This window comes from Callithrix jacchus, chromosome 2 (genome assembly GCF_049354715.1).
Source record: "Callithrix jacchus isolate 240 chromosome 2, calJac240_pri, whole genome shotgun sequence".
In the NCBI taxonomy this organism is placed as follows: domain Eukaryota; kingdom Metazoa; phylum Chordata; class Mammalia; order Primates; family Cebidae; genus Callithrix; species Callithrix jacchus.
In genome coordinates, this window is record NC_133503.1 from 48,223,591 (window position 1) to 48,242,803 (window position 19,213).

A 19,213-nucleotide genomic window follows, 5' to 3' on the forward strand; every position below is an offset into this window, starting at 1 on the left:
AACATGTACATTAAAAAGTTTCAGAAAGAAAAAAAGAAGTCGAACACACTCCCTATAAAATATCCCCTAATACACTCTTAAGAGACCAAATGGCTTTGTTTGTTTTTGTTTTGAGATGGAGTCTCACTCTGTTGCCCAGACTAGAATACACTGGCATAATCTTGGCTCAATGCAACCTCTGCCTCCCAAATTCAAGCAATTCTCCCGCCTCAGCCTCCTGAGTAGCTAGAATTACAGATGCAAGCTGCCATGCCAGCTAATTTTTTGTTTTGTTTTTAGTAGAGGTTTCACCATGTTGTCCAGGCTGGTCTTGAACTCCTAATCTCAAGTGATCCACCCACCTCAGCCTCCCAAAGTGGTGGGACTACAGGGCCGTGCACCACACTCAGCCACCAAATGGTTTTTTTTTTTTTTTTTTTTTGAGACAGAGTTGCACTCTTGTTGCCTAGGCTGTAGTGCAGTGGCATGATCTTGGCTCACCACAACCTCCACCTCCCTGGTTCAAGCAATTCTCCTGTCTCGGCCTCCCAAGTAGCTAGGATTACAGGTATGTGCCACCATGCCTGGCTAATTTTTTTGTATTTAGTAGAGAGGGTTTCTCCATGTTGGTCAGGTTGGTCTCAAACTCCCAACCTTAGATGATCCGCCAGCCTCAGCCTCCCAAAGTGCTGCGATTATAGGAATCAATTATAGGAATGAGCCACTGCACTTGACCACAAGTGGCTTTCTTTAGGGTAATTTTTGCATTGTAAATTATCACTTGAATTACAGATAGTCTTTTCTGTATGAAGATACTAAGAAAACAAATAACTGAATGAAGTTATGAAACAAATAATTTCACCCTACTTTACATTAATTAATTCGCTTAGCAAATCCTCTTTAAATGGATAGAACTAAGAATTCTAGACAAAAAACAGTACACAAAAAGTATACAGAAAGGCAAAATTAAATTTCTACATTAGGTTCGGATTTAAGTCACAACACCAAAAAAAAAAAAAAAATTTTTCTACATTAGTGGAGAAAATAAAAACAAAAAATTCCAAAGTTTCATATAATTTTTGTTTTAAGTAACAGGTACAGAATAAAGAACAAGGTCTGAGATGGAAAACATAACATAAAGCAAAGGGGAAAATGAAAATGGAAGAAGGAACATAAGCTACCAGAAAGGAATGATACAATCTGAAAGGAAGAAAAGATAGCTATTCAAATACATGAATAGCTATCAAGTCTATGCAAACCTGAACTAATAATACAGAACTAACTAATATTCATAAAAGTCCTTCAGTGACCAGACCATTAAAAAGTAGTCCAGTAAATCCGCAGTTAGGCTTAAGAATGGGAGGCTGGAGCCAGGCGCAGTGGTTTGCACCTGTAATCCCAGCACTTTGGGAGGCCAAGGCAGGTACATCACGAGGTCAGGAGTTCAAGAACAGCTTGGTCAATATGGTAAAATCCCATATCTACTAAAAATACAAAAATTAGCTGGGCACGGTGGCGTAAGCCTGTAGTCCCAGCTACCTGGGAGGCTGAGGAAGAATAGCTTGAACCCAGGAGGCGGAGGTTGCAGCGAGCCAAGATTGCACCACTGCACTCCAGCCTGGGCAACAGAGTTAGACTCCATCTCAAGAAAAAGAATGGGAAATTGGCTAAGTTGACAATATATGTAACACAGTACCAAGAATACTGGATTAGCAGCCAGAAACATAGGTTCTAGTCCTGGCTTGTCATTTTCTTGCTCTGAGACTCTGTGTAGGTGGTTTCTGCTCACTGGTCAAAGATTCTTAATATAACCATATATACTTATCAAAAGACGTGGTAATTATGAGATAGTTTATGTAAAAGCACTTGATAAATTACAAAGCATTACATAAATAAGGGACTGTTATTCTTACCACAAAAAGCAGAGCCAGGCACGGCGGCTCACACCTGTAATCCCAGCACTTTGAGAGGCTGAGGTGGGAGGATCAGGAGGTCAGGAGATTGAGACCATCCTGGCAAACATGGTGAAACCCCGTCTCTACTAAAAATACAAAAATTAGCTGGGCAAGGTAGTACGTGCCTGTCATCACAGCTACTCAAGGATCTGAGGCAGAAGAATTGCTTGAACCCAGGAGGCAGAGGCTGCAGTGAGCCTAGATCGTGCCACTGCATTCCAGCCTGAGCAACAGAGCAAGACTCTGTCTCAAAGAAAAGAAAAAAAGCAGTTGCCCAACAATTATAAAATGCCAACAACAAAGACCATACCATTTCCTACAATAGCCACAGCACTCAGCAAAATTCACTAACTATCCTCAACAGCTTGATACAATAGAGGGCTAAAATCTCAGCACACAATTTCTCAGTGTAGTTCTCTCATCTTTAGAAGAAATTCCTTGTGGTAATTGTTAAAACGAACAAAAAATCTCTTGGGTCCAACTCTAGAACTGGTCAAACAAAAACCTGTTGGTAGGGAAGGGTAACCTGGCATTTTTAACAAACTCTATAGGTGGTAATTACACACAGTGGAGATTGGAAAAATGCTGACTTGGCAAGATTCACATGAATAGTCTTAACGGGGTGCTACTGTTGCAACTAACCAAGGCAATCTCTAAATGTTTCGGGTGTACTGCTTGGGGCTCATGCTCAATATACTACTCTCTTAAGTAAACATTCATGTCCTCACATAGTTTGACATTTAGACATCTTTCCTCCTAATTTTCAGCAGAAGACATATTCATAATTATATGCCAGCCTCACAGCAGATGCTCAAAAAAAAATGCAAGTCTCACAAAATCATTGATAAATAAACTGTCCCCAGTTTTTTAAACTGTGTCTGGCAACGGGTAGGTACCCTCATGTAAATGTCAACTGAATGAAAGAAATGCTTGTTCTTCTCCATAAGGTACTGCACAAGGTGTTCTATGTTAAATTCACCAAGACAGTCTCAAACTATCAGAGCTTTCACTTGCAGAGTAGAAGCTAACAACACTCATTTCTCTAAGAGGAATATAAAATATATAATATTATAGAGGTTCAAAACTGAGTACACTAGCATTTCTGTAAGAAGAGCTTGGTGGTTATAATTTCAATAAAGGGCAAACAGCCAAACACAAAACCAAACCCAGCCTAAGCAAACAATGAAGAACGGCTGGGCACAGTGGCTCACACCTGTAATCCCAACACTCTGAGAGGCCAAGCCGGGTGGATCACTTGAGACCAGGAGTTCAAGACCAGCCTGGCCAACACGGCAAAATCCCATGTCTACCAAAAACACAAAAATGTCAGGCATTGTGGCGCATCCCTGTAGTCCCAACTCCTCAGGAGGCTGAGGCATGAGAATCAAGCAGAGGTTGCAGTTGGTCAAGATCATGCCACTTTACTCCAGCCTGGGTGATAATGAGGCTCTATCTCAAAAAAACAAACAAATACAACCACCAATAACAACAAAAACCGCCCGTGAAGAGAAAAGTAAAGAAATTGAAAAGGGGAATAATAATATTCCATTAAAATATGATCTCCACTGTAATTGGAAGAATTTCATGGCCAGGCATGTAATCTCAGCACTTTGGGAGACCAAGGCATGCGGACCACAAGGTCAAGATATCGAGACCATCCTGGTCAACATGGTGAAACCCTGTCTCTAGTAAAAAATACAAAAATGAGCTGGGCATGGTGACGTGCACCTATAGTCCCAGCTACTCGGAAGGCTGAGGCAAGAGAATTGCTTGAACCCGGGAGGCAAAGGTTGCAGTGAGCCTAGATTGGGCTCACTGCCCTACAGCCTGGCAACAGAGCAAGACTCAATCTCAAAAAAAGAAAAAAAAAATTCATTATTTCCATTGTTACCAAGGACAATGTATTAGACATCCCTAATGTAACAAGACTTACAAAAATGTAGACCTTAAAATATACAAAAATTTCACTCCCCTTTCCACAAAAGCCACCATTAGGACAGAATGATTTGGCAATATAGGGAAATGTAACAGCTAAGTGTAGGACTTAGTGCAGCTTCCAGGCGAGGCAAAATACAGGACAATCTCAATTTCAGAAGGTTCATAAGCAAACCTCTGTGCTATATACAATTAGTGATGGCATAAACGAAACATGGATGACGTATACTACGTATGATTCGGCCACTGTCACCATCTTTTCACCCTTAAATAAAAAAAATCTTTCTTCAGGCCAGGTACGGTGGCTCACGCCTGTAATCCCAGCACTTCCGGAGGCCAAGGTGGGCAGATCACCTGAGGTCAGGAGTTCAAGACCAGCCTGACCAACATGGAGAAACCCCCTCTCTACTAAAATACAAAAAAATTAGCCAGGTGTGGTGGTGCATGCCTGTTATCCCAGCTACTCAGGACGCTGAAGCAGGAGAATCGCTTGAACTTTGGAGGTGGAGATTGCAGCGAGTGGAGATCTCGCCATTGCACTCCAGCCTGGGCAACAGGAGGGAAATGCTGTCTCAAAAAAAAAAAAGAAAAAAAGAAAAAAAAAGTTGCTATGGCCAGGCATGGTGGCTCACGCCTGTAATTCCAGCACTTTGGGAGGCCGAGGCAGGTGGATCACGAGGTCAAGAGATCCAGACTGTCCTGGTCAACATGGTGAAACCCTGTCTCTACTAAAAATACAGAAAATTAGCTGGGCATGGTAGCGTGTGCTTGTAATCCCAGCTACTCAGGAGGCTGAGGCAAGAGAATTGCCTGAACCCACGAGGCGGAGGTTGCAGAGTGCCGAGATCGCACCATTGCACTCCAGCTTGGGTAACAAGAGTGAAACTCCGTCTCAAAAAAAAAAAAAAAAAAAAAGCTGCTATGTAAGAAGCAACTTCCTGGCTGGGCACGGTGGCTCACACCTATAATCCTTAGCACTTTGGGAGGCCGAGACAGGTGGATCATCTGAGGTCATGAGTTCAAAACCAGCCTGGCCATCATGGTGAAACCCCATCTTTAAAAAAAAAAAAAAAGAAGCAACTTCCAAATGTTGCTGAACTAGAACAAAAAGAAAATCCAAATGACTGACATCACTGATAGATGCTAAGAGATACTTAAGTTGCTGAACATCCACCATAGTATTAATACATATGTACTGTGAAGTTAATGCACATTAGCTTTATTTATTTACTTATTTTGAGATGGAGTGTCACTCTTGTTGCCCAGGCTGGAGAGCAATGGTGCCATCTCAGCTCACCACAACCTCCACTTCCCGGGTTCAAGCGATTCTCCTGCCTCAGCCTCCCGGAGTAGCTGGGATTACAGGCATGTGCCACCACGCCTGCCTAATTTTGTATTTTTAGTAGAGACAAGGTTCTCCATGTTGGTCAGGCTGGTCTGGAATTCCCGACCTTAGGTGATCTGCCCACCTGGGCCCCCAAAGTGCTGGGATTACAGGCGTGAACCACTGCACCCAACGCACATTAGCTTTCAATGACAGAGTAGCATTTTTACACCAGCACTCAGCTAGTACAGCCATGTTTCCATTTGTAAACTGGCAGTCAGCTAATGGGTTCAGTGGAGTACTTGAGAAACAGTAAGTACCACAGAATTGGTAAATATTCCCAATATTTACCAACTGCGAACTGAGGAAGGGAGCTATATATGCATTAGGTACTTCAAAAATTCAATAAAAATGAAGAGTAGCCATTATCTTTGACAATCTTTGAGAATCTAATTCTCAAAACGACAGGGTTCCATTTTAAAAGTAAACACAGGGCAGGTGTATTAGCTCAGACCTATAACCCCAGTACTTTAGGAGGCAAAAGCAGTCAGATCACCTGAGGTCCGGAGTTTGAGATCAGCCTGACCCAACATGGAGAAACCCTATCTCTACTAAAAATACAAAATTAGCCAGGTGAGGTGGCACATGCCTGTAATCCCAGCTATTTGGGAGGCTTCAGCAGGAGAATCTCTTGAATCCAAAAGGTAGAGGTTGCGGTGAGTCAAGATCACACCATGATACTCCAGCCTGGGCAACAAGAGCAAAACTCCATCTCAAAAACAAACAAAAAAAGTAAATAGGCCAGTGTGGTGGCTCACACCTGTAATCCCAGCACTTTGGGAGGCCAAAATCCCAGCACTTTGGGAGGCAGGCGGATCACCAGGTCAGGAGTTCCAGACCAGCCTGACCAACGTGGTGAAATCCCGTCTCTACTAAAAATACAAAAATTAGCTGGGTGTGGTGGCTCACGCCTGTAATCCCAGCACTTTGGGAGCCTGAGGCAGGTGGATCACAAGGTCAAGAGATCGAGACCATCCTGGTCAACATGGTGAAACCGTGTCTCTACTAAAAATAAAAAAAATTAGCTGGGCATGGTGGCACATGCCTGTAGTCCCAGCTACTCAGGAGGCTGAGGCAGAAGTGCCTGAACCCAGGAGGCGGAGGTTGCGGTGAGCCGAGATAGCACCATTGCACTCCAGCCTGGGTAACAAGAGCGAAACTCCGTCTCAAAAAAAAAATTAGCTAGGTGTGGTGTCGCATCCTGTAATCCCAGCTACTCAGGAGAGACAGGAGAATCAACTTGACCTCAGGAGGTGGAGTTTGCAGTAAGCCAAGATGGCACCATTGCACTCCAGCCTGGGCAAGAAGGGCAAATCTCCTTCTAAAAAAAAAAAGAGGAAAGAAAAAAAAGAATACAGCCTGATTAGGTTGTAGTTCTAGTAAAAGATGGGGGTTGATGTGGGCAAGTAGCAAAGCAACAATTATTAAGCCCCAAAATATAGTATAATACAGTGGTTCCTGAACTTTGCTACATATCAGAATCACCTGGGGAGCTTTTAAAAATCATGATACCTAGGTCATATGCCAACTTACTTAAATCAAAATACTTAAGGGTAGGGATTAGGTGACTTTTTGAAGTTCTCCATTTGTCTCCAATCTGCACCAAAATTTGAGAACCACTTGTAGAGCTGAAAGATGCAGAAGGACTTGTACAAATCACACATTAGTTGTGTGACTCTAGACAAATTAACCACTTTGACTCACATACTTGATATAAAACACCAACTTACAGGATTGTCGTAATGATTAAATGAGACCATATGCAATGCCTTGATAATATTGGCCTCTTTTTCTTGCATCCAGAGGGGAAAAAAGAATGAATGTTTAGCCACACCGAATTCAACCAGTTATTCCCTTATTTCAAAAGTACTTATCAACATTACAAATAAATAAAAGGCAATTATACCTTAAAGTTAGAACAAATCACTACATCAGAGAACAAGAGGCATCTTTTGTCCTACTGATTATTCCATCAATTTATACTATCATTAAAAGTTTTAAGCCCTAATTGGGCTTTTGAAAGCCCTTTTGTAAGTAAAAACTGACTTTAGAAATTATAGAATTCACTCTATTAATAGGTTCAAATCTAGACAGCATCACAGGCAGAACCCTGACTCATAATATAATGCTCTTTCCATTTCCCTTTATGTTGATAGGAATGTACTCTCTTCAGCCAAACCTTTTTGTACAGCACTTCCAAAATCCACATTAAAAGAGCCATAACACACCCCACTGATCACACACATACAAGAAAAAGGTACTATTCTAGTTCTTCAAAGGAGGATAATAAGGTAAAGATATAAACTGCCACTGAATACCATATTCACTAGCATCACCCTCAAGACAACCACCATCTGGTAATTTTGTCAGATAAATCCTACTATTAACCTATAGTCTTGTATATGAGCAAACCAACATCAAAATAATGTTTAATTGGGGGCTGGAGAAAAAAATAATGCTTAGCTGTGATCCAAAAGACAGACTTAAAAATAAGTAGATAAATAAAACTAACCCTGTCACACAATAGAACTTACCGAGGAGTAGCAATGTATGTGTACAAAGATAAAATCAAACAGTCCTAAAGGGATGTAGGTTACACCAACATATGCATTTGTCAAACTCAGATCACACCACTGAACTCTGGCCTGTGCGGCAGAGCAAGACTGTCTCAAAAAAAAAAAAGAAAAAAAAAATCCCACTAAAACATGCATTAGTTCATGTTATGTTAATACTGGTCAACCAGTTTTTGCTTTGGTCTCCGTCTCAAAAAAAAAAAAAAAAAAAAAAAGATCTAGCTCCAGAAATGACCAAGGGTCCCTGATTCCTGGGCCATTGACCAGTATCCACTATGGAAGCTAAGTGAAGCTTGCTCTGTATTTACAGCCTCTCCCCAACGCTGGCATTACCTCCTGAGCTCAGCCTCCTGTCAGAGCAGCAGCAGAATTAGATTCTCACAGGAGAGCAAACTCTGTTGTGAACCGCGTGCACAGAGGAATCTAGGTTGTGCATTCCTTATGAGAATCTAATGCCTGATAATCTGTTACTGTCTCCCATGACCCCAGATGGAACCATCTAGTTGCAGGAAAGCAAGCCAAGGGCTCCTACTGATTCTACATTAAGGTGAGTTGTATAATTATTTTATTATGTTACAATGTAATAACAATAGAAATAAAGTACACAATAAATGCACTTGAATAATCTCAAAACCATTCCCACCCGCACCACACGCACTACTAGCTCCAGTCTGTGGAAAAATTGTCTTCCACAAAACCTGTCCCTAGTGCCAAAATGGCTGAGGACCACTGACTAAAGCCAAAAAATAACCCACATACTTCACGTGGGTTCAAGTATTTACTCCAAATTAAGATACAATTTGTTTTTGGTTTTTTTTTTGAGATGGAGTTTCGCTCTTGTTACCCAGGCTGGAGTGCAATGGCGTGATCTCGGCTCACCGCAACCTCCACCTCCTGGGTTCAGGCAATTCTCCTGCCTCAGCCTCCTGAGTAGCTGGGATTACAGGCACGCACCACCATGCCCAGCTAATTTTTTGTATTTTCAGCAGAGACACGGTTTCACCATGTTGACCAGAATGGTCTCGATCTGTTGACCTCGTGATCCACCCGCCTCGGCCTCCCAAAGTGCTGCGATTACAGGCTTGAGCCACTGCGCCCAGCTAAGATACAATTTGGTAATTTCTTTTTTTTTTTCTTTTTGTAGAGACAAGTCTAGCCCTGTTGCCCAGGCTGGAGTGCAGTGCCATGATCTCGGCTCACTGCAACCTCCACATCCAAGGCTCAAGCAATTTTACTGCCTCGGCCTCCCAAATAGCCAGGACTACAGGTGCACTCCATTATGCCCCGCTAATTTTTGTATTTTTTTTTTTTTTTTGAGACGGCGAGTTTCACTCTTGTTACCCAGGCTGGAGTACAATGGCGCGATCTCGGCTCTCCGCAACCTCTGCCTCCTGGGTTCAAGCAATTCTCCTGCCTCATCCTCCCGAGTAGATGGGGCTACAGGTGTGTGCCACCATGCCCAGCTAATTTTTGTACTTTTTAGTACAGACGGGGTTTCACCTTGTTGACCAGGATGGTCTCGATCTCTTGACCTCGTGATCCACCCATCTTGGCCTCCTAAAGTGCTGGGATTATAGGTGTGAGCCACCGCACCCGGCCACTAATTTTTGTATTTTTAGTAGAGATGGGGTTTCACCATCTTGACCAGGCTGGTCTCGAATTCCTGAGACCTTGTGGTCCACCCACGTCGGCCTCTCAAAGTGCTGCAATTACAGGTATGAGCCACCGCTCCCAGCCACAAGTTAATCATTTCTAACAAGTTTTTATCCTGCAATCCACAGATTCAAAAGGGAGAATAAGAATACCCTGAATTATAAGCATCTAATTCAATACAAATAGGTTACCAGTATTTCTACAAGAGCTCTTCAGCTTCTCTATGAGGTGAAATGCCAACAAGTAAAGAAGCAGAGGATGGCTCTCCAGCATCAAACAGAACAATGTGGAGTCTGTAAGCAGACATGATTTGACCTTGACATAAGGGTGACAATGATTCTCAAGAGAGTTGGAAGTTAAGAGACTCTAGTAACTCCCCTGACATTCATCTGTCTAATTTGTATTAGTAGGAGTAGAGCTATATACCTATCTTACATTTCGTCCAGCTTAAAATGCTACCTAGCATTATTACATTATCTCACAAGCCAGTATAAAGCAGCTCTAGTATACCATGAATTCAGTTTTCCTTCGAGTTAAAAAGTTCACTTCTCGTCATCTGTGATACATCTTTTTGTTTTTTTTTTTTTTAAGTGCAAGGTAAGCATGGCCACTGTAATGTATCTTGACGAAGACATATCCAATGCAGTGTCAACTTCATTCTCTGATAATAGACATTACATTATTTACAGGAGATATGCTCAGTGACAAAGATAAGACTAAGCTGTTTTTAAAAATGAAGAGTAACGATTAACTAGTGCTTTATAAGTATGTTCCAGAACATTTGACTTTCAGTCACAGAGGGCAAAAATAAGTGATTAAAAAACACTACGCAGCTGGGAGAGATGGCACGCATCTGCAGTCCCAGCTACTCAGGAGGCTGAGGCAGGAGGATCATTTGAGTCCAGTAGTTTGAGGCAGTAATATGCTATTATCATGCTTCTGAATTGCCACTGCACTCCAGCCTGGGTGACAGAGCAAGACCCTGCCGCGAAAAATAAACAAATAAATAATAATAAAAGATGAAAGAAAAACAGGAAAAAGAAGGTAAGGCAAGTAGTAGACACAATATCAAACTGCTGGAATGCTTTCTTTCCAGCTACTATCCTCTGAAAACAGGTCTTAAAATTCCAGAACTAAAAGGCCTTAGCATCAATGAGTCCAGTGACACTTTTAAATAGAGAACCCTTGTTCAAATAAAATCCTACCCAAAAGCTCAGTATGCAAAAGCAAATGGAAATGAGTAGTTAGCTGGAAAAAGAAGGGTAGGCAGTCCTAAATCTTTCTGTTCAGCACTCTCCTTTCCAAACAACCCTTTTCTTTCTTTTTTTTTTTTTTTTTTGAGACGGAGTTTCACTCTTTTTACCCAGGCTGGAGTGCAATGGCGCGATCTCGGCTCACCGCAACCTCCACCTCCTGGGTTCAGGCAATTCTCCTGCCTCAGCCTCCTGAGTAGCTGGGATTACAGGCATGCACCACCATGCCCAGCTAATTTTTTGTATTTTTTAGTAGAGACGGGGTTTCACCATGTTAACCAGGGTGGTCTCGATCTCTTGACCTCGTGATCCACCCGCCTCAGCCTTTCAAAGTGCTGGGATTACAGGCATGAGCCACCGGGCCAACATCAACCCTTTTATTTTCTAAATGAGGAAGCAGATGGGCTCACAGAGATTAAGGAACTGACTGATTGTAGATCACCCAGTCAATACCACATAGCAGACCTAGAGCTCAAACCTCCAACACCTAGCTAGTTAAGAACTTTTCGGCTGGGCGTGGTGGCTCACGCCTGTAATCCAAGCACTTTGGAGGCCAAGGTGGGCAGATCACCTGAGCTCGGGAGTTCAAGACCAGCCTGACCAACATGGTGAAACACTGCATTTAAAAAAAAAAAAAAGGGGGGGCCGGGCACAGTGGCTCACACCTGTAATCCCATCCTGGTCAATGTGGTGAAACCCAGTCTCTATTAAAAATACAAAAAATTAGCTGGGCATGGTGGCGCGTGCCTGTAATCCCAGCTACTCAAGAGGCTGAGGCAGGAGAATTGCCTGAACCCAGGAGGCGGAGGTTGCGGTGAGCCGAGATCATGCCATTGCACTCCAGCCTGGGTAACAAGAGCGAAACTCCATCTCAAAAAAAAAAAAAAAAGAACTTTTTAGCATATCATAATTGTTTCTTGGGTCGTTGCTGATGCCTATAATTCCAGCACTTTGGGAGTGAGGTGGGAGGATCACTTGAGCTCAGGAGAGCAAGACTAGCCTTGGGGGCAATACAGCAAGAGCCCATCTCTGTAAGAATAATAATAAATTTAATTCAATTCAGAATGGAACACACAAAAAAAGAAGGTTGTAACAGAAACCCGATACAGCTGACCCTTGAACAAGAGGTGCTTGAGAGGCACAGGTCCACTTATACAAAGGTTTTGTTCTGCCCCTGCTACCCAAACAAGACCAACCACTCTTCTTCCTCCTTAGCCCAAAGTGAGGATGATGAGGATTAAGAGCTTTACTTACACACACACACACACACACGTTATTGACTACTCATGTTATTGGTAAAGCTTCCAGTTAACAGTAGATTATTAGTAAGTTTTTGGGGAGTCAAAAGTTATAATTGGGGCTGGGCACAATGATCCATGTCTATGATCCCAGCACTTTGGGAGGCCGAGGCAGGGGGTTTACCTGAGGTCAGGAGTTTGAGACCAGCCTGGCCATCATGGTGAAACCTGTCTCTACTAAAATACAAAAATTAGCTGGGCATGGTGGCATGCCTGTAATCACAGCTACTCGGGAGGCTGAGGCAGGAGAATCGCTTAAATCTGGGAGGTGGAGGTTGCAGTGAGCCAAAATCAGGCCATTGCACTCCAGTCTGGGCAACAAGAGCGAGACTCCATCTCAAAAACAGTTATAGTTGAATTCCTGACTGTGGAGCACAGTGTGGGTGGGTTGGGGTTCAGTGCCCCTAACCCCAGCATTGTTTAAGGGTCAACTCTAATTTTAAGTGAGCCCTCACGTATCAATTCACAAGGTCTAAGGATTTCTTTTTTTCTCCTGCCTCAGGTTTATTTGTATAAACAGCACAAGAGAACCCCAGCCCCATGCAGGCAGCAGCCCAGAGGGGTCTCACCAGTCCTTCTGTCCTCACACAGGTAGACAGAGATATCTACTCTGTTGCCTTTACAGGGAAGGCCCTGGGCACCTTTTAGAGCCTGAGCTGGAATTGAAGCTGGAGCTGCAGCCTGGCCTTGGTTTGATCCTTGGCCTTTGGCCGGCACAGCCTGAGCCCCTTGGCAATGCGGGCACGAGTATGCTTCCCAAGCTTAGGGTGAGCAATGTAGGCAAGTGGATCAAGCTTGTGGCCGACACCCTTTGGGCTTAACCTCCTTGGGCTTTACGAAGGCCTGAAAAGCCTCAGCACGTGCAATCACGGCCTTGAAATTGTTGCCCTGTATCTTCTTTAGGCCCTTCTTGTTGTGCTTCTTTGGCAAAGTGTATGTTCCTCAGGAACCTGGGGTTCACCACTTCTGTGCCATTTTCAGGACTGGTTGCGTGTGGTGTGGTTCTTGGACTTGGCCATGTTGGCACCTTAAGCCGCAGCTCCTGAAGCACCTAGAATCAGAAACTTCATTTTTTAAAATATCAAGAGAATGGATGTCATTCTCTCATGCTTGTTCTTTTTTTTCTTTTTTTTTTGAGATGGAGTCTTGTTCTGTCACCCAGACTGGAGTGCAGTGGTGCAATCTTGGCTCACTGCAACCTCCACTTCCCAGATTCAAGCAATTCTCCTGCCTCAGCCTCCTGAGGGACGACAGAGGCACACAGCCATGCATGGCTAATTTTTTTTTTTTTATTTTAGTAGAGAAGGGGTTTCAACGTGTTGCCCAGGCTGGTCTCAGAACAATCCAGAGCTCAGGCAATCTGCCCACCTCTGCCTCCCAAAGTGCTAGGATTACAGGCATCAGCCACTGTGCCTGGCTTATCCTGGCTCTTTACTCTGGATGCTATGCCTCTTAACAATAGGTCTCTGAAATTACACAGGAAGGACCTGATTAAGCAGGTCATCCATAAAGCCCAGGTAATTTTTAGTCTCTGTTGTAAGACATACCAAAGTATCTTAAAAGCAAAGCAAATCAGCCAGGCACAGTGGCTCATGCCTGTAATCCCAGCACTTTAGGAGGCCAAGACGGGAGGATCACCTGAGGTTGGGAGTTTGAGACCAGCCTGACCAACATGGAGAAACCCCATCCCTACTAAAAAAATACCAAATTAGCCGGATGTGGTAGTACATGTCTGTAATTCCAGCTACTTGGGGGGCTGAGGCAGGAGAATCACTTGAACCCAGGAGGCAGAGGTTGCAATGAGCTGAGATTACGCCATTGCACTCTAGCCTGGGTGACAAGAGTGAAACTGTCTCAAAAAAATTAAAAATAAAAAAAGCAAAGCAAATCCTACAGGGAGTTTTTTAACAGAAAACATAGGGAAGGGATTGAACAAATTTGTGTATGAAGGGTAAAGGCAGAAAAATTTAAATTTTAAATTAGTGACAATACTTCTAAAACAATGGATAATACCTAACTTTTATCTAGCTAAAAGTAAACAGTCAACTTAATTCAATACTTACCAAGTAAATATTTATTAAGTATGCACCACGTATGGGTGATATAGAAATAGTGGCAAACAGACTGAAGGGGATGGGAAGATGTTGTTATCCAAATAAAGAATGTTTATATAAATCTTTATCCTTTTTGCTTCAATGGAAACACAGGTTTTTGGTTTTTCTTCACATTTCACTTTAAAACCAACAAACCACTTTTGTTTCCATGTACCTGACGCTACCACTCCTAAAGTAAATTTACCCTTTCCACACCCTCATCCAGTTACTGTATTCTCCTTAGAGACTACACCCAGAAGCCTCACTCTATTCTTGGATGCCTTCCCAAACCAGTTCACCAAGCTTTCTTCCTCAGACCCAGATCCTGAAATCCCATCTCCTCTCTCAGGAAGCCTTAATTTGAAAGCCAGGTTAATCTGCTTAGCCCCACCCACAGAGAGCTTAAAACTACCATAACTCTCTCACACTCACCACCTTATAATAGGCTCCTATTATTATTATTCAGCTCAGAAGTTAATTTATTCATGTGCTTATTCAGTTTATTACTCATTGCCCTTATGAGTCTGTATCAGGTCTTAAATAAAAGCTACCAGATAAAAGGGCATGTACTTAACTTGGGTTTAGCAGTGAAAATGGCAATGCTTAATGCTTTCTGAAAATGATTTCAAATATATTAAATTTAACCTGATTTGTGAAATTTATAAAATCTCCCAACATAAATAATCTCAAAAACATTATGCTAAGTGAAAAGTGCCAGACACAAATGACCTCATACCATATGATTCCATCTGTAAGAAATTCTAGGAAAAACTAGTGACAGAAAGCAATCAGTGGGTGTAAGGGGCCTTATTTTCCCACACAGGATTTTTTTAAAGACAAGAACCATTTAAAAACCTCAAATCAGGCCCGGCACAGTGGCTCACACCTGTAATCCTATCACTTTGGGAGGCCCAGGTGGGTGGATCACCTGAAGTCAGGAGTTCAAAACCAGCCTGGCCATCAGGGTGAAACCCCATCTTTAAAAAAATAATAATAAATAAATAAATAAAATTTTAAAAAATAAATAAATTGAAACCTCAAATCTGTATCATCTTAGATTTCACATTAATCTTTACGTCAAAAGATAAATTTGGAATTTTCTTCCAAGTGATTTACCTGCCCATTTACAACCAATAGCAAATTTTATCATTCAGTTCTCCGTCAAAACTAACAGCTGGCCCGGCGCGGTGGCTCACGCCAGTAATCCCCAGCACTTTGGGAGGCCGAGGCAGGTGGATCACCTGAGGTCAGGAGTTCAAGACCAGCCTGACCAATACAGTGAAACCCCGTCCCTTCAAAAAAAAAAAAAAATTTTTTTTTTAATAGAAAATAAAAACTAACAGCTTTGGAACTTTTTTTTAGGATAGTTTTATTTGTGTTGTTTCCATGTAAGCACTATGCAATCCAGTCCTTAATTCAAGATCTGAAAAAAAAAAAACCTGAAATAGAAAAGGGGCTACAAGCCTGGCATAGTGCCTCACGCCTATAATTCCAGCACTTTGGGAGGCCATGCCAGTAGATCACCTGAGGTCAGGAGTTTGAGACCACCCTGGCCAACATGGTGAAACCTCATCTCTACTAAACAAACAAAAAATTAGCTGGGCATGGTGGCGCAGGCCTGTAATTCCAGATACTTAGGAGGCTGAGGCAGGAGGATCGCTTGAACCCGGGAGTCGAAGGTTGCAGTGAGTCGAGATGGTGCCACTGTACTCCAGCCTGGGCAACAGAGTAAGACTCCTCTCAAAAAAAAAAAAAAGCCAGGATTGGTGGCTCACACCCATAATCCCAGCATTTTCGGAGGCTGAGGTGGGAAAATGACCTGAGGTCAGGAGTTCCAGGCCAGCCTGACAAACGTGGTGAAACCCCTTTTCTACTAAAAATACAAAAATTAGGCCAGGCGTGGCGGCTCACACCTGTAATCCCGGCACTTTGGGAGGCCGAGAGAGCAGGTCACGAGGCCAGGAGATGGAGACCATCTGGCTAAGATGGTGAAACCCCGTCTCTACTAAAAATACAAAAAATTAGCTGGGCGTGGTGGCACCAGCCTGTAGTCCCAGCTACTCTGGAGCCTGAGGCACAAGAATCGTTTGAACCTGGGAGGCACAGGTTGCAGTGAGCAGAGATCGTGTGACTGCGCTCCAACCTAGGTGGCAAGAGCAAAAACGCCATTTCAAAACAAAAACAACAACAACAAAACAAAAAAAGAGGCTCCAGTAAACAGTAAATACCATTCTCAACTATTCTGAAAATTTTTGCAAATTTTTTTTTATTATCGCTGGAAAACAGCTGGGTTTTAAACTACATTTTAGTCTCTATTCCATGAAGAGGCTCTTTTAATCCCTAAAGTCAAAACATTACTCTAAAACCCTCAAGAGTTGACGGAACAATGTATTTCTATCTCGTCACCTTGTATCCTCATTACCACTATTTGTATCCACCAATATTCCACACCAAAAAAGGCCACAATTTCTCTGATGTTAAAATTTACTGATAAACTCAACAGGTTAAAATTACTTATCAAAGTGTGGCTAAGTGATTAAGCTCTCTTTTAATAAAACTGAGCTGAGTAAATTTTAACATGGTGGTGCTCAAACTGCCTCTGCCACTATCTATACAAATTTAGTTTGGACTGAAAAGTGACAAACATGACCATTCACTAAAGGAAAGAGTAATTAACACTTTTAAAAGAACTACAAAGGATTTTACATAGTATAATTCAACAATTTCGTATCATATCTGCTGACGAGATCACAAACATTGTCACTATGCCATGTCCTTCCTGGAACCCCACTGGCTCCTGCAGCTTTATTCTTGACTTTTTCAAAGGTTTAAACCACTTGGGGCTGCTGAAGGAGGTATCAAGGAAGCATAATTTGTGAACCCAAGCTGAGAAAAGGGCAGGAATATGGGGTTGAGTCACGTCGTTCCGCCATTTTCTAAGCGGAGGAGGAAGACATGTTGGAACAAAAACACAACAAAAGAGCAGCCATTTCCCAAGCCAGCTCCAATAGCAACCCGAAATGACACTGCCCTGTCGCTTCGCCACCTTCAAATCCACTTCACTGAGCAAACCTCTGAACACCAGACATGCCGCCGTAAAAAAGGCAGCAGTCAAACCTTCCGCGTAGAGATCAAAGATGACCTGCACACTTTACTGCAAATGAAAGCCTCGGGAAGAGGGAGAAATGACGGAAGCGAAATGGGACACAGTGTAATACAATGAAATTTTAAACTAAGTTAGCAAACTGAAATTTACTCAGTGATTGCGATAACTGACTTACAGGAAGCCACTAGCTGTAGGGAACCCAGGTAACTGAAACACCAAGACCTGGATTCAGCTGGTCTCCTTACCTGCCTCTACCCACTTCCCCATTCCGTGCTTCCCTCAGCAGACCGCCTATATGCACAGGGTTCTTACCGTATGTGGGGGATGCCAACCCCACCTTGAAGAATCTTATAGAGCTTGCTCTCGTACAGCAACTGGGGATGCCTGGCCTTCTGAGATTCTAGCTTCACTGCCACTTCCTGCAGGGGAAAGAGGGATGATGGCATCAACATCCCTACGGATTCAATGTCACTTAGGAAAGGAGGGAGAGACATTAGCAAAACTCCAAGTCGCGACTACAGGGAAAAAGCGAAAGACTGGAAAGAGAAAGCTCTCTGTAATTATAAAATGAGGCAACCAGCCTCTTCAGGGGGTAGTGACGAAATCCCTACCTCTTCTAAAGTGCAGGAAAATGATTCATCCAGAAAAAAAGAGGCAACCTCTGAACGTAATGAGAGGTTTTTAAGGAACTAGGCGATCGGAAACTGTTCTAATTGGAATAAGAGGCCAGCAGAATTAAAAATAAAATAAAATAAAAGCATGGGAATCACAGAAATAGGATTTTGCCGTTTCCACCTTAAAAAACGGTTAAAAAAAAAAAAGTTCAACTAAGGGACATTTATGGGACGTGTTTAACAAGCTGGGAACCTTCCCCAACCTTTCTATCGGGTTCTTGATCCTTTTAGGGAAAGAGCGGGGGAGGTTCAAAAGCCAGGAAAACTAGCTCTCTGGACTCCCTGACGAGTGCGTGCGGTGGGGAGAGGCCCAAGCACTTTAGGGGTGCGCGGTGGTGGGGGCGGGGAATGAGGAAATGCCCAGCGTTATCGTCAACCCTACCCCAGGTGATTACCTCGCCGTTGGTGATGTTGATCGCCAGATAGATGTCCCCGAAGGAGCCAGACCCGATCTTCCGTACCAGTTTGTATTTCCCTCCGACAATGAATTCGGCCTTGGAGCCGCTGCTGCTCGCCATCCTGAGAGACGAAGATGGAGGCTGGGGCCAAGCCCCGACACCTCTGAGGGGAAGACGGAGACCTCTCGAGCTCCTACACCGGGCAAGGCTACGGAGGAAGGCAGCAGGAAACGGAACACAGAGGCCTTTACCGGCGTTCGGGGCCCAGAATCAGCCGAGGGGAACCTGATCACCACCGCTCAGTCAGGTTTCTTTTTGCCAGGCCGCACTTTGTGAAGGGCTTCTCGCGGCTACCAGGCTGGGCCACTTGTTCTCGTTGGCGGCCGATGCCTGCTTGAGCGGCGACGTCGCGGGCAGGAAAAGGGGCGCGGTGAGCTAGGGCGGCGATACCACTGCCAGCACTGCTGCTGGCTCCGGCCCGGAGGGACCCCTGTCACTCCGCCGACGACGCCATCTTGTTACTCCAGCTCCAGCCAACACAAAATGCCCCCAGTCCCCGGGAGCCGCTTCTTCACGGCGCAGAGCACTCTGGGAAAGGGATCTCGGGCGCTCGCTCCGGAGGATCTGCAGCCAGAGGGAGGGCGGAACCGGATCCGTGAGAGTCGCGGCCCACGCTCCAAGCGTCACCTCGTCACCGCCCAGCTGCGCATGAGCACTGTAACTCCTGCTGACTGCGCAGGCGTGCCGCGGCTGGTACTCACCCCGCCCCAGGCTCTCTTCCACTTCCGGTTGGCGGCTGTTCAGCCGGTGCTACCTGTTACCACGGACCCGCCCGGACCCGCCCGGTCTCTGGAAGGCTGAGTGGCCTCAGGCACCGATGTCAGGGAGAAGTCACCTTCCCGTTTCCTAACA

General features: G+C 43.9%; 1 protein-coding gene across 6 annotated transcripts in view; it reads right to left on the reverse strand.

The window, feature by feature from the left end:
• The window catches only part of CSNK1A1 (casein kinase 1 alpha 1), a 58,653-nt gene extending 39,724 nt beyond the window's left edge, over positions 1–18,929 (reverse strand). For all 6 annotated transcript variants that reach the window (XR_013531487.1, XM_002744358.7, XM_002744357.7 and 3 more), the window contains exons 1-2: positions 18,299–18,929; positions 17,542–17,648 (exon numbers count right to left, since the gene is read on the reverse strand). Coding sequence is in view for 5 of the 6 variants with exons in the window: in XM_002744358.7 (XP_002744404.1) it covers positions 17,542–17,648; positions 18,299–18,421 (230 nt within the window). In the remaining variant the exon portion in view is untranslated. The remainder of the gene's footprint in view (positions 1–17,541; positions 17,649–18,298) is intronic.
• Between the last annotated feature and the right edge of the window lie 284 nt (positions 18,930–19,213).